The 25,842-nt window shown below is 51.2% G+C and overlaps 1 protein-coding gene across 1 annotated transcript; it reads right to left on the reverse strand.

The window, feature by feature from the left end:
* Positions 1 to 765: 765 nt before the first annotated feature.
* Positions 766 to 24,246, reverse strand: PLA2G4D (phospholipase A2 group IVD). The gene is made up of 20 exons (XM_021695637.1): positions 24,143 to 24,246; positions 20,038 to 20,110; positions 19,712 to 19,848; positions 19,001 to 19,132; positions 18,231 to 18,271; positions 17,828 to 17,870; positions 16,443 to 16,506; positions 15,980 to 16,116; positions 15,106 to 15,216; positions 14,949 to 14,986; positions 14,634 to 14,769; positions 14,201 to 14,337; positions 12,556 to 12,778; positions 6,579 to 6,696; positions 6,102 to 6,239; positions 5,779 to 5,886; positions 5,446 to 5,637; positions 5,005 to 5,171; positions 4,164 to 4,350; positions 766 to 3,058 (listed from the first exon to the last, which is right to left on the reverse strand). The coding sequence occupies exons 1-20, from the start codon at positions 24,185 to 24,187 to the stop codon at positions 2,832 to 2,834; spliced, it is 2,454 nt and encodes an 817-aa protein (XP_021551312.1). The 5' UTR covers positions 24,188 to 24,246; the 3' UTR covers positions 766 to 2,831.
* Positions 24,247 to 25,842: the final 1,596 nt, after the last annotated feature.

Here is a 25,842-nt window from a genome sequence, read left to right on the forward strand (position 1 = left end):
CTCAGGAAAGCTCTGTACTTGGGATTACTGTTTATTTTATAGGGAAAGGATACAGAGTGAAACCAGCCAGAGGAAGAGATGCACATGGCAGAGTCCAGGAGGGTTCTAAACGTGGAGCTCCCAGTCATTCTCTCCCCACAGAGTCATGGGCGGTGTTCCCCTATCCAGCCACAGTGTGCGACAACCCACAGCATATTACCAACCAGGGAAATTCCCTGGGGCCTTTGGGGTCCAGAGTTTTTACTGGAGCTTGATCACATCCTGCCCACGTGGCTGACATTTGGTCTCCAATCCCTCTGGGATGTTGGACTCCTGGCTTTAGTTCCGGGTCCTCTGGAGGTGGAACGGACACCGACTGTTCCAGAGTTCCCATCACAAATCACACTGTGAGGCTGTCCTGTGGCCAGAGCCCCAGGCAAGCAAAGACACTCCTGTCAGGCAGATCATTCAAGGGGTGAAGAGATCACCTCTCAGTAGCCCAGAGTGAAGGCCAGACCTCTTTTTAGGTTAGGTTAATTCTTCATCATACAATAGGGCATGCTATAAAATAAGTACCCAAAGATGCAGTGTGGTGTAGCAGTTAGAAACCTGGCTAGATTTTTTTTTTTAATTTTTATTTTCTTAGATTTTACTTATTCATTTGAGAAAGACAGAGACAGAGAGGATGAGCAGGAGGAGGGGCAGAGGGAGGGGGGCAGAGGGGAAGCAGACTCCCCACTGAGCTGGGAGCCCAACCCCAGGACCCCACATGACCCCCAGGACCCCACATGACTCCAGGACCCCACATGATCCCAGGACCCCACGCAGGGCTTGATCCCAGGAACCTGAGACCATGACCTGAGCCAAAGTCAGACGCTTAAGCGACTGAGCCACCCACATGCCCCAAGCCTGGCTTCATTTTAAAGTCTCTAGTTCCAGCGCTGGCTTTGCCACTTTTGAGTTTAGGGATCTTGAGCAAGTTGCTTAACCCTTGTTCATGCCCACCAACAAAGTTGGAAGGCTCACAATTTCTGATTTCAAAATTGACTACAAACTACAGTAACCAAAACAGTGTGGTATAGCATAAGGATAGGCAAATAGATCAACGAAATAAGTCCAGATATACACCCTCACATCCACAGGTAACTGATTTTCAGGGAGGGTGTCAAGACCATTCAATGGGGGAAAGAACGGCCTTTTCAACAAATGGTGCTGGAGTAGCTGGATACCCATATGCAAAAGAATGAAGTTGAACCCCTGTTTCACACTGTATACAAGAGTTAATTCAAAATGGATCAAAGACCTAAATGTAAGGGCTAAAGCCATAAAGCATTAGAAGAAAATAGGTGTAAATCTTCATGACCTTGGATTAGACAATGGTTTTTTTAAATACGACACCAAAAGCACAAGTAGCAAAAGAAAATATAAATGGCAGCATCAAAATAAGAAAGCTTCTGTGCTTCAAAGGATATCCTCAGGAAAGTGAAAAGGCAGCCCACAGATTAGGAGAAAAACTGCAAATCATACATTGGATCAGGGATTTGTATCTAAAAAATATAAAGAACTCTTAACAATAATAAAAAAAACACATGATCCAATGAAAATGGGCAAAAGATCTGCATAGACATTTCTCTAAAGAAGATCTACAAAAGGCCTACAGTATGTGAAAAGGTCCCTAACATCATTAGTCATCAGGGAAATGTTGATAAGATACCACTTTACACCCACTCTGATGACTGAAATCAAAAGGCAGACAATAGCGTGTGGGCTAAGACGTGGAGAAATTGGAGCCCTGGACAGGCCGACAGGAACGGAAAATGGGGCAACAGCTTGGGAATGGGCTGGCAGGTCTCAAAAGGTGAAGCAGAGGATTACATTATAATCCAGCAAGTGCACTCCTAGGTAGACATGCAAAAGAATGGAAACCATTGTCCACATACAGACTTGTACATGATTGTTCATAGCAGCCTTATTCAGAACAGCCAAAGATTGGAAACAACCCAAGCGTCCATTACCCAATGACCATCAGGTAAAGTGTGGGAATTTTATTCAGCCATAGGAAGGGATGAGGCATTGATGCCCGTTCCCAAGTGGATGACCCTTGCACACATCATGCTGAGTGAAGGGAGCCAGACACAAAAGGCCACATATTGTATGATTCCATGTATAGGAAATGTCCACAATAAGCAAATCTATAGAAACAGAAAGATTAGTGGTTGCCTAGGGTTGGGGAGGGAGGGTTGAGGTTGACAGCTAAGGGGTGAGGGGTTTCTTTTGTGGGTGATGAAAATCTTCTCAAAATGACTGTGGGGAGGTTTGCACAACTCTGTGAATACATAGTAAAAGCCATCAAATTGTACTCTCTAGAAGGATGAATTATATGGTATGTGGATTATATGTCACTAAGGTTGCTTGAAGATAGTATAAAAGAAGAGTGAGAAAGAGGAGGAGGAGTCGAAGAGGAGACTCTCAGGACAGTCTGATTCCTGATGCCTGGAGCCACCTCTCAGTCAGGACCCTGCCCTGCCTGTCCCCATCCCTGGTCTGACATCTGTAGCTGGTACCCCAAATCCGTTCGGCTTGGCATGAAAGTCATCACATGTGAACATTTGTCTGGTCGGACCAGCTATGCTGCACATTGGTCTGGCGAGGAGTTTACTTTCAGCTCCTCTCAAGCCAGTGATGAAGGTGAGGGAGAACTTGGGGGGCCGTGAGACCCGCTGCAGAGGAGACCCAGGCCTGGACAGCCCGGGAACCCCAGCCCAGCGAGGGCTGTGGCCATGCCTAGCTGAGCTTGGGTTAAGCCGCCAGCCCGCAGAGGGTCGTCAGAGTGCTGGGGTCCCTGAGCAGCCTCACTTCTGTGCTGCTGGAGGCCTGGCCCCCAGGGCCCGGTGCTTCACAGCAGTTCTCAAGGCCTGCAGAATGACGCCCTGGCTGTTCCGTATGTTATAGTCACTGAGCTGCAGCAAGCGATCAAAGTCTTCCTCCTTGTAGGTCATGTTGAACAGGGAGTAGGGTGAGGTGGTCCCAGTGAGATCCACCTGGCCAGCTGGGAGCTCTGCAGGGCTGCGCCGGACACCTGCCCAGGGGTGAGAGGGGTTAGGAGCAGGACCTAGAGGCCTCCAGAGCTGGGCAGAAGGAAGCCTTGTGGCTGGGCACAGGGGTGGGCTGCTCCTCACTTTCCTCCCAGCCCTCTGTGTCCTTTGCCCAGAAATAGAAATGCAGATAGTAGGGTACTATTTTGAGATATGAAGGGTTTGCTGCTCCCCACATTTCCTTGTGGTAATGCACTCCCACTTTTGAGGCAACCCGACAGTGTCTCTGTTTCGCCTTCAGGGTCAAGATGGAAACAGCTGGACCACAGTCAGTCAGCTTAGTGAAGGATTCTTAAAACACATGATGGAAACAAGAGTCTGAAAACCAAAGGGATTTTTGCTTTTTAAGAACCAGTCTTCGTTGAGACAGAGAAAGAGAGAAAGAGAGAATTCTAAGATGGGGGCTGAGTCTGCTAAGGGTAAAGCTGGAAGGTATGGAATTAGAGCGGGAACCAGAAAGCCAGGAATAACAGACAAAAGCAGAAGTGAGGCTTCCCCACCAGAAAGGGCTGACCAGTTGGTGGAAGGGAAGGATTGGAAGGCATGTGATGAGGGTTTACATTTCAGGGACCCCAGAGTAGAGGCCCACCTTCCCGAGAAAAGACCACAGGCTGGGCTGGGGTGGGAGGGGAGAAGCCAACTGAAATCCCAGGTAGTGTCAGGAGAAATCTGAGAGCCTGGGGCCCGGGGCCTCTCCGTCCTGGCTGCCTAGGCCTCCAACAACGTGGTGCCCAAGCAGGGGTGGAGACGGCTGCAGACGGGGACAGCGCAGGAAGGCCTCTGGAAGCAGGGATTCCCACATACCACCCCAGAACAGGAGAGCAGAAGAGCCCAGGTGCAGCTGGGGGCGACGGGGGCCATAGGAGCCTGGGGTCATGACAGGACAGCAGCACGGTGACTTTGCTAGCAGAGAGCCCCTGCAGGGATGTGGCATCCCCACAGAGACCAGCACACTGCTGTGTCCAGAGCAGGGTGGGACTGGCCTGAGGACCCCCTCCCTCCGCCGGCCGCGGGAGCACTGGGAAGGACGCAGGCAGTGCCTCTGAGGGTCAGGCTGCCAGGCCGTGAGGAAGGGAGGGGATGCCTTACCTGGGGCTGAGTGGTCCCTGAAGGAGGCGTTGACCAGCGGGAAGTGCAGCAGGACCGGGGCATCGGGGCAGGAGGGGTCTGAGAAGAGGTGGCACTCTGTCGGCTGGCGTTGGTCCTGAGGGCTGGGCTCCACTCGAGGGAATGGCAGTCCCCGGGCCCGGCAGTACACCTCAGTCTGCTGCAGCACCTGGTTGGGGGGAGGGGGGCCCAGAGAGAACCGGCTACTTCCTGGTCGTCTCAGGTCAGTGGTCTAGAAAATGCTAGAGCTCCAGCCCAACTGACTGCTCAGTGTCAGGACAACCTGGTCCTGGCCTCTGTGTGGTCCAGTTAAGATACATGGTGTCTCCTCGGAGGGAGGCAAAGGATTCCAGCAGTCTGCCATGTTATTTGGTTAATATCTTCAGGGGAGGCACAGACCTAGCACCCCTGCTTCCATTTGGGATTCTGTTGCAGGTTATGCAAATCCCAGAGCCTGGAGACCTCAGTAGGGGACCCACTTGTGTACCAGGGCCCTATTCCTGCCCCCAGCCCGCCCTGCTCCTGAGTGCCCAGGGAGGCCCTGAGGGGATGGATGTGGACAGGCCAGGGTCTCCTTCCAGCTTCATCTAGCTGCTCTTCTTGGGGTGGGCGCAGCAAGCTTCTTCCCTGTCCACCTGTCCTGGGAGCCCAGGGCCTCAGCACCTCCACAGCCCTTCCCAACCAAGGGCCCTGGCAGGAGTCTGTGAGTCAGAGCCTGTCACCCTTCCCTCCCCTTGGGGACCCAGGAGGTCAGGGTCAGTGGCCCCTGGAGCATGGCCTGGCTGCAGGGTGTCTGGGGTTTCCATGGGGCAACGAGAGGCACCTCAAAGTGTGAGGGTAGGGAGTAGTCGAAGGAGAGAATGAGGTCCAGCCTGCGGCCTGGCCGGAACATGGCGGGACAGCTGGTGTTGAGGAAGTAGCCGGCATCTACCAGGCAGAGCCGGGGCTCCTGAGGGGTCAGCTGGCTAGCGGTGGAGTCTAGCTGGCAGTCTGATGGGGGAGGCAGGTAATAGTCAGGGGACAGCCACTCTGCCACATGTCTTCTACCCTTCACACTGCATTTGCCTCCATGTCCCCTTCTGTCCTCTGGCGTCACTCTCTGTAGGCACACGCCACCCCAGCCCTTCCCAAGATCTCTGCAGGCCAACCCCAGAAGGGGATGCTGTGACCCACCCCCCAAGTCCTCTGCCAGTCCTAACCACGGTCCACGTCCCCCCTGGGAGCCCAAGCTTGCTCCCTGCGGAGACACGGCGGGGGCCCTTACCTGCCCAGGTCGAGAAGTCTTTCTGGCTGTAGTAGCCCCTGTGCAGCTGGAGGCCCCGGAGGAAGTTGCAGCTGTGCTGGTGGAGCGGCCTGCCTGTCAGCAAGCCCTTAAACGCCTTGGCCAGGGCCGTCCCGGGCTGCAGCCATGAGGCCTCCAGCCATGAGGAGGTCCTCAAGGAGGCAGGAGACTCCTCTGGGCTCAGAGAAACAGACCTTGGTCCAGTGAGAGGCCTGGAAATGGCTGGCCCTGCTTCCCCTCGGAGAGTGCCCCTCCCGCAAGCATCTGAAGAGGAAGGCGCTCATCCCAGGCTCCCCTCCCAGCCTGGCTTCTTACCCACGTTCCTGATCTTGTCCTTGATGTGCTGCTTCCGGGTGTCATCAGAGCTGAGGAGGTCATACCAGACATCCAGCAAGTTCAGGGAGAAAATGTTGCTCCAGATACCTGAAGGCCAAACCCCCACAAAAGTCAGCCTCGGCCTCCCATCACGCGGAGGGCGGGGATGGAAAATGGGAGGCAGGTGGGCTGCTCTTCCCCACAGCCCCACCCCGGTGGTGCCCCACCCCAGGGCCTCGGCCAGACCCGGCTACAGGAATCATGTCCAGTCAGGGAGGCCTGGCCCAGGACCGGCCAGGATCTTCGGAATAACCACCACTCACCTTCCAGAAAGCAGATCCGGGACTCAGGGAGCCTCCTCATCAGCCGCCCCATGAAGAACTCAGAGCCGAAGAGCTCGCTAGGGACAAAGGCTCCATACTTCAGGAACCCCACCTCGTAGGGGGAAAACTCCACCCACTCTGTGGGAACAGGAGTGAGAGGCGGGAATGAAAGGAGAGTGGGCTGGGGGAGCCCCAGCTCTGACAGGGGCCAAAGATGCTGCCCCCCAGCAAGCCCCACCCTTCTCCCTGCCTGGCTGACTCCCTCCATCCAGCCCCTTGACGACATCCCCACCACCTCCACCACCAGGACAATGAGCTCTGCTGTCTGGCTCATCAGCTCATCAGAACCGCCTCCCTTCCAGAAGGCTGAGCAATCTGTGTAGGAGTTTCCTGTTTCAATTCTCTGCAGACCCGCAGGGTGCACAGGAGGTGTGTGTGTGTGTTGGAGGGTTACGTGGACGGGCCTGAAGACTGTACCCTTGAAGTCGAGGGTCTCCAGATTGTTCTCTTTGACATTGAGGCTCAAGTAGAGGGGTAGAGGGTTCTGGCCCTGCTCCAGTGCGGCTCTCTGTTCCGACAGCTTCTGATCCATTACCTGCGGTGGGAGGCATGAGGGCCTAGGTGTGGTTGGAAGCGCCCTAGAGGGAGCAGCTCCACCAGGACTGGGTGGAGGAGGGGCACAGCCTGAGGGTGAGGCAGCTCTCCACTGGAATTTGGGTGGCATGGGTGGGTGCACTCATCCAGTTCCCACTCCCACCCCCATATTCTGACCAGATGCAGGGTCGCCATGGAGGGCTATGGAGGTTGTGCACTGCATATCTCAAGAGAATGTCGTTCACAAGGACTATGGTGTCAATAGTGACACCCCACCTCTGCTCCTGCGGTCCTTGGCCCCATCTTTATGGGTTGAAGGGTGGAGGGGATGTGGACCCTGATGCACAGACACAAAGACACACACACACACACACTGCTTTCCAGAAAGGACACAGGAATCCCATTTTAGTATACACCATAAGCTCTGTCAGGGGATGGGCTGCCTCTTCTAGATTCACACGAATGCAGTCCAATTCTCGGCCCCTCCAGAATGCTTTCCGGGCATCCTTGCCTCCCCTTTACCTGCCCCCCTCTTTCCTGCTTTGCACAGTATGATGTTGTACCCCATTGTTTATTCTTGCCTCTGTTTCCAATTTTCTCGTCAATGGAACACCAAGTTCTGCCTTGATGGCAGGGACTATGGCTTACCTTTTGGGAGAACCTCCCAGAGTTCTAGGGGCACAGAAAGGTCTCGTTGTATCCCGGACCAAAGACGCCAATAGGGTTCTTGTCCAGCGTCAGCAAGGTTAATGGTGGTGGCTGCCTGGAGCCGCCCTTGGGAAGGAGCCCGCCACAGGCCATGGCTGCTTCTGATGGGGTGGGACGTGTACCACAGATGCACAGTCCCTCTCTCGGGCTCTCTGAACTGGAAGGCACCTCACTCAGCAGCTAGACCTAGGGGTTCCCAGACTGCCCAATCCGCCCTTATCATCTGATTTACCTAGAGGATGTGCTAAATAGATTAATAGGTTACTTCTGAGAATCAGCAGATTCTCACTGAGGAATCTGTTTCTTCAATCTCCCCAGGTAATTCTGATGATCAGCCAGGTGTGTGTCCCAGGATTCTAGCCCCACCTTTCCAATGAGGAGTCCCCCTCCCACACCCGTGGCAAGGCCCCAGTGTACTTCTTCCTCCCAAAGACCTCTGTCACTGATGGGTCATCTTTCCCCCTAGTTCCGCAGGGGTACCCTATAGGACCTGAGTTATAGGGAACCCACAGGAAAAATCCCCCAATGTGGCTCAAGCCCCTGGCGCTATGCATCATAGCTACAAGTCAGTCCTGCAGGTGTGAGGGGATGTACATACTGAAGTGGGGCGGACCTTGATTAATAACTGCGATTTCCCTTCTCAAAGTCTTTTTATTTTTTTTTTTTAAAGATTTTATTTATTTATTTGAGAGAGAGAGAATGAGAGACAGAGAGCACGAGAGGGAAGAGGGCAGAGGGCAGAGGGGGAAGCAGACCCCCCGCTGAGCAGGGAGCCCGATGTGGGACTCGATCCCGGGACTCCGGGATCATGACCTGAGCTGAAGGCAGTCGCTTAACCAACTGAGCCACCCAGGCTCCCTCAAAGTCTTTTTATTCAGGAATCCTGTTTGCCTGCTCTTTGGACATGTAAGATGAGGGGAAATGTGATCTTTTACTCCAGATGCACCATTTCTGACCTGGGGGAAAAGGGTCAGCACATCCCTCCATCTACTGAAATACCCAGTATTCTTTTTCCTTTTAATAGCTCACCAGTGGTGGCAGGCCTCTGGATCTCCAGGCCCCCCGTTTCCAAATGAGCATCCCCAACCCTGCAGAGCGCCCCTCTGATGATGACTCAAAGGTCCCCCTGAGGTGTGGGGGCTGGGTGTGGTGTTGACCATATGTTGACATCGTCTAGGCACTGTATGGGCAGGGGGTACTAATAGCAAAACCTTTTTGGCCAGAAGTGAAGAAAAACATGTAAGACCTTCTTAACTCAGGAAAAGGCAAGAGAAAAGCTATGAGTTTCCTCCTGAGGAGTGGTGAGCAGCTTCTAAGCAGTTCAGTGTTTGTCAGCAAAAGATTAAAGAAAAAAGTTTGAAAGACATAGTTTGAGAAGAACTGATTATAACTGGTATATTTTACAAGCACTTTTTCTTTTAACAAAAACTGAAGCAATATTATAGAAGTGTGTAGACTAATAAAGTTCTGTATAAAGTTCAGGGTACACTATTTCTGTAATAATAATATTAATGAAATTGTTATTTCTTATGGAGTTATATTTTCTGACATTTAAAATGACTTTTGGAGTTGTACATTAGCATAAAATAGAGATAATAAATGCTTTTACCCAAAAACTTAAATTTGAAATACACACTAAATTTGTCTGATTAAAGAATTATTTAAAAAAGCATATAATGAATGTTAGCTTTAAGAGATAAAGCATAATAACTAAAAAAAAAAGAATATTTGAAAAGCTTTAATATTGAGACAAAATTTTTAAAACCACATGGGTGCTCATTTTTAAGGATGCATTGTTTGTTCAATAAAACCACAAGATTTCTTCTGAACCAAAAACACCCTAAACCTTATTAAGTTTGTCTTTTTTTTTTTTAAAGATTTTATTTATTTATTTGAGAGAGAGAATGAGAGACAGAGAGCATGAGAGGGAGGAGGGTCAGAGGGAGAAGCAGACTCCCTGCTGAGCAGGGAGCCCGATACGGGACTTGATCCTGGGACTCCAGGATCATGACCTGAGCTGAAGGCAGTCGCTTAACCAACTGAGCCACCCAGGCACCCGTAAGTTTGTCTTTTAAAAAAAGACTCTAAACCTTGTAGATAATACCATGCATTAAGTCATTACTGAAGGATCAAATGGTAATTAAATAAAAGTCTTCTTTATAGCTTTGGATCAAACTGCATTTTTTAGCACCTCATAAAGTAAACTGTTAAAACAAGCTTCTCCCAACTCTACAGTAATTAATTGCCACTACCAGGCAGAACAGTCATTAATAAAACACAATACCCTCACAACTGAACATGAACTTAAAATACAGATCTAAAGAATACATAGGATATATTAAAGTAAAAATACTTCAAGTAGTTACATTGGTTTTATAAATTAAATGCCATTTCAATAAAAATTCTTTTTTTTTTAAAGATTTATTTATTTATTTGAGAGAGCGCGCGTGCGCATGGACGGGAGGGGCAGAGAGAGAGGAAGATAAGCCGACTCCTCACTGAGCAGGGAGCCCCACATGGGGCTCCATCCTAGGACCCTGAGATCATGACCTGTGCTGAAACCAAGAGTCTGATGCTTCACCAATTGAGCCACCCAGGCACCCCTCAATAAAAATGCTAACATTTCCCATGAAACATAACTAGCTGATTCTATTACATGTATAGAAGAGCAAAGGGCCAAAAGGAGCCAGGGTAATTCTGAGAAAAACCAAGGTGGTGAATGGGGGTAAACCTGCCCTATCAGATACCAGCATGCATTACCACCATAGAGTCTCTAAACCAGTGCAGTCTTGGCACATAATAGAGAATCAGCCCCATTGGAATGGAAGAGAGCTCAGGAAGTGTCCCATGAATATATGAAAGCTGACACAGGACACAAGTAGTAATGCAGATTTGTGGAGAAAAAGGTATAAGTGATATTCGGAAAGTTTGCAATCCATATGGAAAAAAAAATAAAACAGGGTTTGTGTTCACATACCTGAAGATATATTAAAGATTAAATTCCTAATTGTGAAAAACAAATCTTTAAAACTTTTATAAGGATACATAGGAAGATATTTTATAACTTTAGGAGAGGGAAAGATTTCTCTAGGGAGACTCTCAAAGCACAGACCATAAAGGAAAAGAATGATACACCAGGTTATATTAAAATTATGCATCAAAATCTAGTGGAACTCATAAAGGATTAATATCCAGAATTTATAAGGAGCTCCCACAAAATAATATTAAAGATGAATTAACAGAAAAATGGAAAAGGACTTGAGTAGGTAATCCATGGAAGAGGAAGTCCCAATGACAAATATACTTGAAAATAAGATCAGTCTCACTAAAAATCAAGGAAATGGAAAGCCACAATAAAATTTTGTATGACACCCATAAAATGAACAAAAAACTAAAAGTCTGAAGAGCATGTAGAGAAAAAGAAACGATGATACACTGATGGTGGGAGTGTGAATTAATGAAACCTTTTTGGAGAATGATTTGGCAATAGGCAGGAAAGCTGAAGATACAAGTACCCAACTGCCTAACAATCCCACTCCTGGGTATGTATCTTGGAGGCTCAGAGAATCTCTAACATTTGTGCACAAGGAGACTTGTTTGAAACCATCTGTGCAAGTAACATTGTATTTTTCTTAAGGATGTATAATAAAAGGTATATACAATAAAATATATAACAGAGGTAAATAAAGTATGTTATGTAATTATATGTTATGTATTACATGATACAATCATGTATACAGACTGAAGATATGCATGTGATGATATGGGACTGGGGAGGCATCCACAGGGGGGCTTCAATTCTTTCTGTAACATACTATTTCTGAGACTGGTTGGTGAGATTGTGCATATTCATTACATTATTCTTTATGCTTTATGCATTTTCTTAGGTCTGAAGATTATTATAATATTTAATGATAAATATTATTTTTGTAAACTAATACATAAAAAATAAGAATGGTTGGTAATTTCCACGTAGCATTGTTCTTACCAGCAAGAATAACATTTAAAGGAAAAAATCCAAAGCAAATTCATTTTTGGTTAGTTTACATGATAATCTTTCTTGGTCAAACTCCTGATACCCAAAGATAAGAAAGGTAAGAATCCTTCCTCTGCTAATATATTTGATAGTTTACTTTTTTATTATGAATGTTAAAGATACTTTTTTGTGTGTTTTAGTTGTTTCACATGCTTCAAAAGAAATGTTCAGATAATTATCTGTGGTAAAACAATAGTGGGAAAAAAATAACTGATTTTAATAATTGTATCAGTTAATGTAAGATTTAACAGTGGACTTACTAAACTTTCCTTAAAGAAGCAAGTTATAAAAAGTGTATCTGCTCAGTTTGGTCTTCATGGCATTACAATAAACAGTAAAGAAATATAATAGCTGGGGCACCTGGGTGGCTCCAAGGTTTAAGCCTCTGCCTTCCGCTCAGGTCATGATCCCAGGCTCCCTGCTCAGCCGGGAGCCAACTTCTTCTCCCCCCATGCTTGTGTTCTCTCTTGCTATCTCTCTCTCTCTCAAATAAATAAAATAAAATCTCTAAAAAAAGAAAGAAATATAATAGCTAACAATGCTAACTCTATGCCAAAGCACCACTGAGTGTTCACAACAAGCCTGTGAGGTAAGTACTATTCTCGCTCGTCCCCACTGAACAGATGAGAAAACCGAGGCACGGAGAGATCAGTAACTGGCGAAAGAACACATAGCTAGTAAGAGGCACTGAGATTAAACCTGGGGAATCTGGCTCCAGAGTCTGTGCTTTTAACACTACCATGAAGATATAGAAGAAGAAGACATTCTATATTGCAGTATTAATAAAATAAAAATTATTCGAGCAATCTCACTGACACTTAAACATAATGTGAAGGTTTTGTTTGCTTAACTGACTTTGGCATTGACTCGTCCCTAAGCTCTTGAGAGATATAGAAATCTCTGTTTCATGGCAAAGAACTGAAAAATAGCCTGACTCAAAAAGGCAGCATCCCAAAGTACAGTAGACACTGAGACACTGTGATCCCCGTGCCCTTTCCCCACAGATCCCAGCCTCCCTCACCCTGTAGGAAATGCGCATGCGCAGTAGCTAACTGCGAGGCTGCCCCAGCGCTGCAGGTGCACGCACGTTGCGCCTTGCCAGCATTGGTGCCCTACCTGGCCGTGCAGCATGAACTCCAGCACGAGAGCCCACAGGTCCACAAAAGTCGTGGGGTGGCCCTGTTTGGCCCGTAGCTCCAGCTCTTGGTGGTAGCTCGCAAGGCGCTCTGGGGAGAAGGCCTCCATCTTGCTCTTGACCAGGTGCTCCCTGGCATATTTGATGGGTCCTTCGAGGTCCTTCTGTGACCACTCAGGGTCCCCGTAGAGGTGGGCCATTGCCCTGGGAGAATAAAGGGACAGTATGGTGGGGGGCGGAGGCCCACCTTGGCTCGCTGCAACATCTCCTTCCCACCCTCCCACTTCTCCCAATGTGGTGATCCTGCAGCCAAGGCCCTGCCCATCTGGAAAATGTGTCTCGGGGTTTTCTTTCAGATCAGCCCTATCCAATATAAATATAATGTGAACCACAGATGTAATTTGAAATTTCCTAGGAACCACATTTTGAAAAAGTAAGAAGAGGGCAATAAAAAAATTTTTTAAAGATTTTATTTATTTATTTGACAGAGAGAGACACAGAGAGGGAACACAAGCAAGGGGAGTGGGAGAGGGAGAAGCAGGCTTCCTGCTGAGCAGGGAGCCTGATGTTGGGCTCCATCCCAGGACCCTGGGACCATGACCTGAGCTGAAGGAAGATGCTTAACAACTGAGCCACCCAGGCACCCCTTAAAATTTAATTTTAATAGTATTATCTTAATTCAGTATATCTAAAAATTCTCATTTCAACATGTAATCAATGTAAAAAATTAACATAAATTTATATTTTTTCTAGCTAAGTCTTCGAAATTCCCTGTGTATTTTATCTATATAACACATTTCAATTCGGACTAGCCACATTTCAAGTGGTTGATAACCACATGTGACTAGTGGCTACTGCATTGTACAGAACAGATCTAGACTCTACACCCATCTTCATGGGCCTGTCCTGAAGCCTTTAAGACTCTGCTTGTCAACAGCTGTCACCTAAAGTCCTCTGAGTTTACTCTCCTTTTACTCCTTAAAGTCACATTTCCATAAGACTCAAAGGAACGAATCTCTAACAGTGAAAAGTCCCACCTCATCATAGGCAGGGTGGGGTTATAGGGAGGCAATGTTGTCTTTAGGTAAGAGGTAAGATAGTATCTCTTCATCTAAATTTCTCCATCTATACTATAGGGATAGCAAAAGAAACTACCCCAGAGAGTGTTAAAAGGATTTAAATGAGATAATAATGTTTAAAGAAAAAAGAGCTACCGACTTGGAGTTCCTGGTACATGTCAGACAAGGTAAGTGTTTTACTTGGGCTGCCCCAGGACAATCCTGTGGGATAAGTACTACTATTACCCCCGTTCTGGAGATGAGTCAACTGAGAATCGAGGAAATCAGTTGCCCAGTAAGTGGTGAGGCAGAGACTCAGACCCCAGCTCCTCCTGAATCAGCTGCCTTGGGCCTCTCCAGTAGCATGGAATGGTGTCCCCCAACGCCTCTCTCACAGGAGGACCTCTGTAATATCTACTTCCTCCCTTCTGAGAAAGCCACCTGACACACACCAGACTATACTGCTCAGACCCACTTGGCTTCCACACATGGAGAAGTTCCCCGGTGTCTACTCCATTCCCCTTTGGGACCTGATCATCTCTGCTCTTCCAGTCCCTACGGCCCTCACCACGTAGAGCCCGAGATGCCGCTGAAGTAGGTCACACAGTCCAGGAGGCCCAGCTTCTGCAGGGCCAACAGGTGGCCATAGAGAGAGGTCATGGCCCGGGCACCTCCTCCTGTGGCCATGATGCCCACAACAGGGACCTGGACCGACACAGACACAGGCTGGCTTAACCAGGACCAGGATGTGGGGAAGGGACCTCGGGGCCAGGACCTGATGGAGTCGGGGTTAGACCTAGCACCCAGCCCCTCCCCCAGGAAGTAACAGCTCTTGGTCCTGGACAGGGCCTGAAAAGGAGTGAGAACCCCAAAGCTCACCCCCACCCCCCACACAGCCACTCCCATCTCTGCGACTGGAGTGTCTGGAGAGGGCAGCGGAATCAGGTACTTCCTTAAGGCAGTCCAAGGTATTGCACCCACATTCCCCAGTACCCCCAAACCTCATCCTCCTGTAGGTCTCTGTCCAGCTGCAGGGCCTGCTTGAGAGCCTTAGCCACCACTTGCTTCCTCCTGCTCAGGAAGGCTTTCTCCTCTGCGCATAGATCGAAGCCCAGGTGCACAGCCAGCTCCTTAGGGCTGGGGCAGTAGAGGATCCACGGGTCAGGGGCACTGCATAGCTCAGCCACTGGCTGGCCAAGCCCCTGACAGCTGCCAGATTACCTCCCTGCTCCCAACCCCAGGGGCCACCCTTTCCACAGCACTCCCTGCCTCACGACCACCCCACACCATCCCCCACAGATATGCATGTCTCTTACCAGCCCTCAGCCTTGAGCTGCAGCTTCACTTTTGGGGTCTGAAATCAAAGCAAGAGTCTGGACTAGAATATCCTCAACCCTCAGGGGAATGTGGGTACCCCCTGGGGGCCCCATCTTTATTCTCACTGGCACTTCCCATCCAGTCGAGGCCACTTACATTTGTGGCAGGAATGTTAATGGTCACTTCCTTTCCCACAGCCAAGGACCTCAGGGGCACAGTGAGGTGCCCAGCTGACTTGTCTGAATTCCAGCCATTGCTTGCAGAGCTCTGGAGGGAAATATTCATTCAACCAAACCTTACTGAGTATCTAGACAGTGATCCAGACAGACACAGTCCCTCTCTGATAATGTAAAAATAAGCACAATATTTACAGTTATTATAATACTTATAATTACTAATTATTAAAATACTTGCTGATATTTTTTGTTCTAACTGAATTATGTATCTGAATTTATCACAAAATAGGTAGTGAACGGATGTTAGCAAATGCTACAAAGGGAAAAAAGTGTTGTAAAGGAAATGAGCAGGGTGATATAATACAATAACGAAAGGTGGGGTGTGTGGGGTCTATTTAAGATGGGGAGTCAAGAGGGGCCCTTTGAGCTGAGATCTAAAAGAGGAAGAAGAGAAGGAGGCAGCAGCCTTGGAAGGAGCCGGAGGAGAACACAGAAGGCCCTTGGCGTGTTGGGAAAGCAGGAAGAGATAAATATGTCTGGGGCATCATGAAAGAGGGGGAGCATGGAACAAAGTGAGGCAGCAGAGGTGGGCAAGGGCCAGGCCGTGCAGGGCCTTGGAGGCACCGATCTGGGAATTTCTTCTAAGAGTATTGATGCAGGCGCCATTGAAAGGTTCAAACCAAGTCTGACAAGGCAGGGCAGTCCCCGGGCCCACGCCAGGCTCCTGGCGGTTCTCCCTGTCTGCCAAGGGCTTGGTGCTTCACTGGGGGAGGCTGGCGAGCCCACGGGGGCCTGGCGTTGGCCTGAGAGGGACCTGCGCCCACGGCGGGGAGAGCTCCAAAGCCAAGACCCACCCTCAGACGCGCGCTCAGTTTGGCCTCTTGGGCTGTCATATAATGAAAGCAGAAGGCAGAGGCTGGGCCCAGAGCAGATGTCTGTGTGTCTTCATAGGACCCCTTCAGCTCCAGCTCCAGCTCCAGCTTGTCCTGATCTAGGCGGAGAGTGGGCAGATTAGCACAAGGGCAACAAGAGCCAGGAATCCGAGCGGGGACCCCAGGAAACTGGCAGTATTGCTCGGGCATGGTCAAGACCTGGGAGTTCGGACCACGGTAGACAGGATTCTGGAGAGCGCCCTCCCCAGCCCCCATGGGACTCCCACCTCCTGCAACACACCCTCCCTCAGGTCAGGGGGACCCTTGAGCCCACAGACCTGTTGCCCTCGTGCTGTGTGAGTAAGAAAGAGGCTCTGCTCGGCTGCTCAACTGCCACCCCGCACAGGTGTCCCAGCCACCCCATCTAGCAGAGAGCAGGCCTCACCTGTGACCGTGGCTGCGCTCCCGGCGCTGTCCAGACAGACATCCAGGCAGGACAGCTCTCGGGCCTGGGGCAGACCACATCATGGGCCGGGGGCTCGGCAGGGGAAGCTGAGGTCCCCTCAACTTCACCCTCTGAGCCCCAGGGATCCAAATCCACCACACACAGAACAGGAAGCGGGGTCCAGCGTGGGATTGGAGGGCCACCCCCCTCCTCTGATCTGCTAGGACTGCTGAGTCGGGTGTTCTGGAGCAGCTGGGTGAGCCCCGCCTCCACCCCGTGCACACCCCCAGCTTTCAAAGATTTGCCAAACTTGGGGGATCTCTGAAGGCCGCCTGGCCCTCAGGCACCATTCTTTCTTCTCCGTGTTTCTCTGCGGGCTCAGCCTGGAGCGTGCCTTCCTACCACAACGGCTCCCAAACAGTAGTATGCAAACCACTGGTCTACAGGATGATGGAATGATCTGGCTGTCCTCCAGTTGACCAGCTTGCCAAAGGAGCCCGCTGCATTCTCTGTAAGGCATGTCATCTGACGCCCGCAGTCCACCCAGCTCCTGACTGACTCCCGCACACAGGCTGAGTTTAGCCTCCCACCACTGGTCTCCATACCCTCAGATAAAAAGCAGCTGCTGTAGGCATGACGATTTTAACGTGCATTTGTAAAAGTAGTACTAGCCCATGAAGCAGGCCCTTGTACAACCCTGAGGGTAGAGGCCTCCTTCAGTCTGGGGCTCTAACAGCCTTCCCTCACACTAGGCCTGGCCCTGCTCCCCGGTCATGCCTGCGTTGCTGGCCTGCAGCCTTTGAGTGGAAAGCTTCTCGGGCCTTGTTTACCACGTTCCTGACCGCTGCAGCTTTGTGAGCTTGCTCTGTCTTCGAAGAGCTGACCAGGACTCTCCACCGGCTCAAGGAGGAGCCGACTGACCCCCTGACTCTACCCCAGCGCCCCCAGGTTGGAAGCGCAGCGCACTGGAAACTCCTTCCGAGCCTCTGCTGCTGCAGTACTAACACCCCAGTGGGACCTGGCTCGCGTGACTTGCCCACCACCTTCCGGGGCTAAGAACTAGCAGTCCATCACAGGGGATGAAACACTGTCAGGAGCACCCGCAATTGCCCCCCACTCCCTCAGCCGTCCAGCCTTGGGCCAGAACCTCCCCCCCGCAGAGCCTCGGCCTCCCTCTCTCCATGTTCCCCTAAGGCCCCGGCCCCTCCCAGCTCCCAGCCCCCAGCCCCTGACCACCGCCCCCGGTGACCACCCAGCTGGGAGGCCAGAAGTGGTCTTACCACAGTGCCCTGTCCCTGCCTGTCCCTTCAGCACCCCCCAACCTCAGTGTCGGCTCTGGGGCCCCTCCCTCAGCTCCCCTTTACAAGCCTGGGGAGGGTGGTTACCACAAGGACGTCGTTGGTGATGAGGTTTTCTGGACAGTCTGACCTGGAAAAATCACAGCATCTGGAGCTCAGCCTGACAAAGGCAAATGCTCCCTGCACCGAGCTGCCCCCTCACAGCACGGCCTCCAGCCCCCTTGGGGCCTCCCTGGGTGATGCAAAGGGACCCTAAGTCCTGGATACCATTCAGGGTGAGGGAGGTGCTTCTGAAGACTGCAGTGTGAGGACAGGGAGAGTGGCGCCAAGGAACCAGTGATCTTCCTCTCCTCATTCCTCTAAGAGGAACCCCCCAACCCAAACTGGCAGGGGTGGGGACACAAGGGACAGAGAATCTGGGTCAAAGACAATTTCCTTAAATAAAGCCTGGGTCCTGAGACACTCCCTGGGCTGTGTGATGATTACTCACGTTTTTTCCAGCAGGAACTCCACATCCAGCTCCCCCTGCCCCTGAAATCAAAGATGAGCAACTCATCAACGTTTACACATATCTTCACAGCTGACACAGTTCTTTGAACTTGTATTGTCACATCTCGAGCAGTCTTTCAGGGAGGCACGGTATTACAATTCTTCCCACTTTACAGATGCAGAAATTGAGAATTGGGGAAAAGACGGGCTGCCTGCCCAAGTTACCCACAGCTGATAAGTCTGCAGGGAACAGGTCTCCCTCCTTGGCAGGGCTGAAGGAGGAGGTGAGGAGCACAAGCCAAAAGAGGCTTAAGGATGCCCAGGGCCCATCCCCTGTTCCTCTTGAAGGGGACCTGACCCCAGAGCCCTGCCCTCCCATTCCTCAGCCTTCACCTGCTGGAGAAGGAGCAGAGACCTTCATAAAGCAGGCCTTGGGCACCGCAAGAGAGCAGTGAGCAGGAGTGATGGAGCCCCCAACTGCCCAAAGTGTTAGTTACCCTGAGCTGGGTTTTGATTGATATAGAAGTTCTCCACCACCAGAAACCTTCCTCGGAGTGGACTAAAATCTCTGCATTGAGTGATTTCAGTCTAGTTAACAGTCTAGTTAAGCCTTCTCCTTTCCTATTAAAAATGTAAATATCTCTGGGAGGGGCTTCCCTCTTTCTGTGAACGCAGTCAGCACAGCAGCATTCCAGAAGGGAGAAGCTGTGTAACTTCCTCAGCCTGGAGTGCTGAAGGGTGGGGCGCAGAGGGGTGGGACTCCCCACTCACCTGGGGACCAGGGGAGAAGGTCTTCCGGAGCAGCTCCCCAGGGACGACTTCTGAGACGTCATAGAGAACTTTGAAGCAGGCATCATCCTCCGGGACTGAGTCTTCATCATAGACATTTAACTCCAGAACATTCTAGGGACCCGAGAACAGCAACGTAGCACATTATTTACTCATCACTGTACTCCATACCTGTTGAGCCTTTACTTGATGCCCAGGGTCGGAAAAGATTATTATGCCTCCACACTTTTTACTTCAAAATAAAAATAATAGTAAAACTTAAAAGCACTAAAAGGAAATCTGACAAAGTTCCTAATCTGCCCCAGCTAATTTTTGTTTTTATAAAAAATAAAATTCTTTCAGCATTTCCCCACCATTGCACACCACCCCCCCTTTGCGGGTCCCCCAAGGCACCGTATGTACCAGGCGCTGTGTTATGAGTCTTCCATGCATTATCTCATTTAACCTCATAACAGCTCCACCAGGAAGGGATTCTTAACTGCCTCCATTCCACAGATGGGCTTAGAGAGGACCAGCAACTTGCCAGAGGTCAGGTTCACAGCCACATGGTGGATCACATGTTCTCTCCCACATCGCACACCCAGGCTGGGAACAAAGTCACTCCTCCCCCGTGTTTCTGACTGAGCCCTGGAGGAAGGTGTGCTCCGAAAGAAGGATGCAGCCGGTCCTTAGGTGGGTGGTCCTGGCCTTTACCTTGACCTGACTCTGGATTAGGAAACTGAAGGTCTCATTCCATACAGGATGACTGGTGTTGGTGATAGTTTTGGTCTTAAACTTTGTTCCAGGGACGGTTGGCAGCTGCAGGGTCACATAGGGGTCTGCCTCACTCACTGGCAATGTCAAGAGAACAGGGTAAGAGAGAATTCCTTACACTCCTCTCCAGGGGCCTCGCCAGGTTCCTACCATGACCTTGGCGGCCACTGTGGGCAGCCCAGCCCAGCCCCCAAGTTCTCACCTGGGCCTTTCCCGTAGGGCCTGGTCATCTCTACACCCCTAGAGCCCCGGAAATAGTTACTCACACAGGTCAGTCCAGCCCAGGTTCCGTGCCTCCAGGACCCGCACAGTGAGCCGCCAGCAGGCAGAGGCCTCCCCCTGGAGAGAAAAACAGACTGCTCTGTCCCTCCTGCTCGGGCCCCAGCCCCACCCCTCTGTGCTGAGGTTTCTCCTCACAAGCTCAGTGATGCTGCCAGGCATTTGGGGGCAAACAGCCTTTGCCCACCACTGTCCTTGGGGCCGTGGTCCTGGGCTGCAGCAGTCAGGGCAGGCAGACCAACGGGGGGTGGAATCTGTGGGACCCCCTCCCCTTCAGGGACAGAATTGCACAGTGTAGAGGTGACAACAGGGAAACGAGGACCGAGGAATGGTCACCACACTGGACATGTACTAAAACCCTGGGGAGGCCACGTCAGCCCACAGCCAAGCACAGCGAGGAGGAAGCAGAACCTGAGTGGGCAAGGGCTCATGGGGGCAAAGGGAGCAGAGGTGGTGAAGGAAAGGCAGAAGGCAAATAGGGTGTGCCAAGTCCTTCTGGGGACAGGGCACAAGGGGGCTCTCCTCAAATCCCTACTGCTGAGGTCCTTGCCACTGCCTGGAACCCCGGGGTGGGGTGCTTGTGTTTCTGTTCTTCTTGAGGCCTAGCTATAGTTTGCTCTTTCTGGGTGCCCTGCACCAGTTTCTTACGGTAAGCCCCCGCCATCTGAGGCAGAGGCAGCACTGGGCTTGCAGGACCGACATTCGGCCCTGCGGGGTCCTGGGAAACAGTGTTGTGATGAAACCCAAGAGTTCTTCTGCTTTGTGCCCTTCTGTCACCGGTCCCCTCCGTGCCTGTGACCCCGAAGTCTCCTGCCAGGAACCCGTCTGGGCTCTGCACAGGTGCTGTCTGCTGAGGGTTGCCTCAGTGTCCGCAGACTGTCCATTCCCATAGAGAAATTTAAAGGATGATGAGGCCACAGCAAAGCCACTCAGGACTGGTGCCCTGTGGGTCCTCGCATCTCTCTCCTGCACCTTCATGCTGAGTGTCTTTGTCATTCCTGTCAACTTTCTGGAAGAGCACATGTGATACCCCAACCTTCCTACATTTCCGCGCCCCCCCCCTCCGCCCCTCCTCCCCCCAGGGCACACTGGTTTCTCCCTTCTTGGGGATTAACTCCAGGGATGCCAGCAACATTTTGACTCTAGGGGCCTTAAGCCAGAGCTTATAAATGGCAGAGATGTTACGGCTTTTGAGACACCTGGCTCTATTTCCTCCCTGCGCCCAGATCCATCACTGCCCACCACAGAGAAAGTGCTGGCTGGGCTCCCGGGGCCTTGGACAGAGCTGAGCTTCCATGTGCACACCAAGACAGGGGAAGGACAGAGGCAGCCCAGACTCCCCTCATCCCTGAGACCACAGCCTGTGGGTGGCTCTAGAGCCCACCGGGGCTACTATGAGGTGTCCCCACCTGCTCCTTTCCAGCCAGTCACCATGCCCAATTTAAGCATCGTTGCCCATTTCTCTCTCTGGTCATCAAGAGCCTCTCAACCTCAGAAAGCCCACTGTCCCCTAGCAGGATATTTTTCCCAGGGTGAAACCCCATTTCTCATTACCTCTAAAACCATCACCAAGACAGAGCACCATAGGATGGGCTGTGACAATAAATACAATGACGGGTCATTACTCAGGGAGGTTGAGTGGAGTAGGCAAGGCAGGCTCCCAGCCAGGATATCTTGGATCTAAACCTTGGTCCCCTGCTTACTTGCTGTGTGACCCTGGACAAGTCACTAAACCTCTCAGTACTTCCATTTCCTCATAAGTAGTGGGACTAATTAATAGAGGCTAAATGTGTTAATGCCTGTAGAATGCTTAGCAAAAAAGTAAGCAGTTGCTAGATAATTGGTCTTATTACTATTTATTAAGTGCTTGTTATATTTCTAGGTGCTGTACTAAGCAGGTTATGTATTCCAACTTGATTTATCCTCCCGACACCTCCTAAGATAGTACTCTCATTTCCTCCCATTTTACAGACGAGAGAATTGAGGCTTAGAAAAGTTTGCATAGGCCACAGAGTTAGCAGGCGACCTAGGCAGGATTCAAGCCCTTCTGTCTTCAAGGCCAGAGCTCACATCCCCTGTACTGCTCTACCTCCCCAGGACTTGGCTTCTTTGTAAAAGCATGCAACTTTCCCCCACTGCCCTCTGGATATCGAAACAGAATTTCTTAGATTTGTTTTAGACCAATATGGTACTGAACTAACTAACTGATATGATTCTCCTGAGGGCATTGGGTCTTCCCCTCCCCTGTTGAAATGTCCTCCTGTCTGAAATACTGCCTTAATTGATGACTGACCCTGAATGCTATGGAGGGCTTCTCCATCAGGAGAAGGCTCCTGTAGGCTCCTGGGAGTACCTCCCTGCTGCGAGTCTCAGCCCCTGTTTCTCCCTATGCAGGGACCCCAGGGCCTCCTCCAGCCTCCTCCCTGTGGAGAGGCTCAGTGCTGGCCCCTGCCCATCACCGGGGAAGTGACCCAAGCAAGTTTGACGGGGCTGGAGTCCCCATACAGGGGTCCAGACCATGGGGTCTTCACCAGCAAGAAAATGAGCAAGCTGCCTTTCCCCCTGCTGGCCCCAAGCAACCCACTGTGGCAGGAGAGGTTGGAGAGAGGAGTGGAGACTTCAGGCCCAGCCTCGGGCCCTGTATCTCCTGAGTCATGCTGAGCCGATGCTCCTGGATCATGCAGCAGGCACGTCCCAGAGCCAGTCCTGGATGCCTGGCCTGCTCTGCCGGCCCACCTCCTACCGCCAGGGCAGGCTCCAGTCCCCTGTTCCAGCAGGAATGAGGCTGGGTGAGGCCACTGCTGAGCCTGCCCTGGGAGCCGACTTGAAGGCTGGGAGTTAAGGGCCTGATCTCTGGGATTCAACCAATCCCAACAGCATCAGCTGGAGGCGATGTGCTTTCCAGGCATGTGGGCAGACTCAAGCCCCCAAAGTCACTGCGCATTGGGCTTCAGTTTTGCCCCTAGGCTGTGTCTAGAGCAGGCAGAGGGTAGCAGGAAAAGGATGCCCAGTCTTCTCCAGGGAGATGAGGATGAACACAGATACATCAGAAACCTCCACAGCTGGGTTCTGGGGCTCAAGCTCCCGATGGGAGGAGCAGACGGAGCTAGAGCTAGGCCCCCTCCACCGCCCTGCTCCTGCAGCCTTGGGGTCTTCCCAGGCAGCCATCTGGGCGTTTTCACTAATGTCCACCTTGGTGAGGGGGCTCCTCTAGACCTCAGGCTGACAGGGGCTGGGGCAGGAGGTGTTGTCCTTCAATGGAGGGTTCCCTCTCTGTATTTCCCAGGATGGCCTGGTACCTGGCTTGAGCCAGGCAAGTCTTCTCCAGGAGCACCAGTCTGGGGCTACTTGGCTGGATCTGACTCGGGCCTGGGTCTCAGGGCCAAGGCTCCAGAAGCCTGGCAAAGTCTGAGAATGAGACAAATGCCTCAGGATGGTGAGCTTGCCACACTTAGCCTCTTTCATGGCCCCTGCCTGGGGCACCCGGGGAGACCCGAAGAGCCAGGCCCTCTTGGCCTTGGTCCACAGCAGAGGATGAGAAATTTGGCAGAGAGGAAGCACGTGGAAGGAGTGGGGCTAGCAGTTTGTAGATCTCTTTGGTCTGGTTGCAGCCTCCTCTCTTGGCCTAGGAAGTAATTGGCAGTGGATGGGGACTTGGCCTGCAAAGCTCTGGGGACACACAAGGGGGTTCCTTGGTCCCCGCCAGTTCCAGGAGGTCCACTCCCTGCAATGATGAACTCTGGGCCTGGTGGGGTGTCGTCCTGTGACACACAGCCACTGTGTTCTCTGACGTGGCATGCGAGCTTTGGCGGGGAGGAGGGTAAGAGGCTCTAAGGAGAACACAGGCCCTCATGTCTATGGATATTGGTCATTCATCCACCCTCCCCTAACTCTCCATCCCCAAGCACAGACTCTCTTACCCTCTGCCTCCCACCCTCGGCCTCTGCCTAGGCAGAGACCCCTAGCTTTGGGACCCTGGCCTTCCCCAGAGGCCAGGATCACCTCGGTTTGCGCTGCGTCAAGCTTCTCAGAATGCACCCTGGCCCCGGGCCCTGCCCCAAGTGATGCCCAGGGGCTTGGCGACACTGTTACCTGGTGAGGGTGGCCAGCTGGTCCCCTCGTTGTCAGTCTCTCCATACCAACCCTTCTGGCTCCACTCCAGGACCGGCTCCTCCAAGATGTCAGCTCCCTGGCCAGCTGGCAGTAACTATTCCAGTGGGATGGGGCTGTGAATCTGCCCACATCCAAGGAGCCACAATCCTATAAATAGGTTGGGCTCCACCCCTGGGTCACTGCCTTAGCCTAGCATCTTCCCTTCTTCCCCAAGAGGCTGGGCCAACCAGCATCTCCAGAAACCTCTGGCAGGGCCCCAGGACCCGCAGGTGGAGCACCCCTTTCAGACGTGGAGCATCACGACTGCAGACGCAGCGAGGAGGGGAGACAAGTCCTAGGACCAGTGGCCGGAAGCTGGATCCCTGGAGGCTGAAGGTCTGGGACAGGGTAGGGGCAGAAGGGTGGAAACCCTGCAGCCCAGCCCCCGCCTGAGCCAGGCAAGCCTCTTAGGGAGGAGGGCTGAGCGTATGAGAGCAGAGGAGAGGCCAGACCTCCTTGGCAGCTCTCTGCAGCCAGCAGCCTGGGTAGCATAATAAAGGCAGTCACAGTGGCAGGCCCTGAGCAGAATTTGGAGAGCTACACGGGGCTCTGGTCTCTCTGGTTCTAAGCCCCTCATCCTCAGCTTTACCCTCCCCCCTTCCCTTTGGCTGATCCTAGGAGTTTAGAAGATTTCCATTCGACTCAAACAGCAAACTTTCTAATAAAGGTAACAGAGGCCAATCAGGAAACTCTTAGACTATGAATATTATAGAAGAAAACTTTGTGAAGTTAGCCGTTTAAACTGTTCGATGTTGGGGGGCGCTGGGTGGCTCAGTCGATTGAGCGTCTGCCTTCGGCTCAGGTCATGATCCCAGGGTCCTGGGATGGAATCCCACATCGGGCTCCCTGCTCAGCACAGAGCCTGCTTCTCTTCTTCCCATTCATGCTCTCTATTGCTATCTCTGTCTCTCTCTCTCTCAAATAAATAAATAAAATCTTAAAATAAATAAACTGTTCAGTGTCCACAGCAACACCAAGTGTTTTCCTGAAATGACACGAATTCAGTTATTTCACTGTCAATCCACTATGTAATTGAACAGCATGATGTTTTTTTCAAGGCAAATGAAACTGAATTAACGTTAACTTAGTACAAATGGATCTAAAAGGTATTATTACAGGGGCGCCTGGGTGGCTTAGTTGGTAAAGTGTGTGTCTTTGGCTCAGGTCATGATCCCAGGGTCCTGGGATCGAGCCCTGCATCAGGCTCCCTGCTCAGTGGGGAGCCTGTTTCTCCATCTCCCACTCCCTCTGCCTCTCCCTCTGCTCAAGTTCACTCTCTCTCTCTAATAAATAAGATCTTAAAAAAATAAAATAAGAAGTATTATTACAGAATTGACCAAAAAAAGAAAATTAATAATAGTCTATGAAAAAGTCAGGAATAACTGAATGGAGAATATTTCTAATTTGCATGAACCAGATGTAAAATGTAATGAAAAAGTAAACATAAAATGTAGAAAACTCTGAAGAACAACTTATTCCAAAGTAGGTCACACATGAAGCAATGCACGGAGTCACACAGCTGGTGAGTGGCAGAGCCCAGGATTATGCCCTCTGGACTAAAAGTCTGTGTCCCCTTCCCCAGTCTGGGCTTAGCCTAGCCTGGAGCCTGCCCGCCCCACCATGGCCTCCAGAGCCATCCC

The sequence above is a fragment of the Neomonachus schauinslandi genome, chromosome 9 (genome assembly GCF_002201575.2).
Source record: "Neomonachus schauinslandi chromosome 9, ASM220157v2, whole genome shotgun sequence".
Taxonomy (NCBI): domain Eukaryota; kingdom Metazoa; phylum Chordata; class Mammalia; order Carnivora; family Phocidae; genus Neomonachus; species Neomonachus schauinslandi.

Bases quoted from the DNA above. Each gene is read 5' to 3' on its own strand.
- PLA2G4D (XM_021695637.1), bottom strand. From the start codon at position 24,187: ATGGAGAGACTGACAACGAGGGGACCAGCTGGCCACCCTCACCAG. The intron at 14,338-14,633 runs GTTTGGGGGTAC...GTGTCGGTCCAG, and splicing joins GAGACCTACAGGAGGATGAG to GTCCCTGTTGTGGGCATCAT. The intron at 5,172-5,445 runs GTAAGGGCCCCC...CTCCCCCATCAG, and splicing joins AGACTTCTCGACCTGGGCAG to ACTGCCAGCTAGACTCCACC.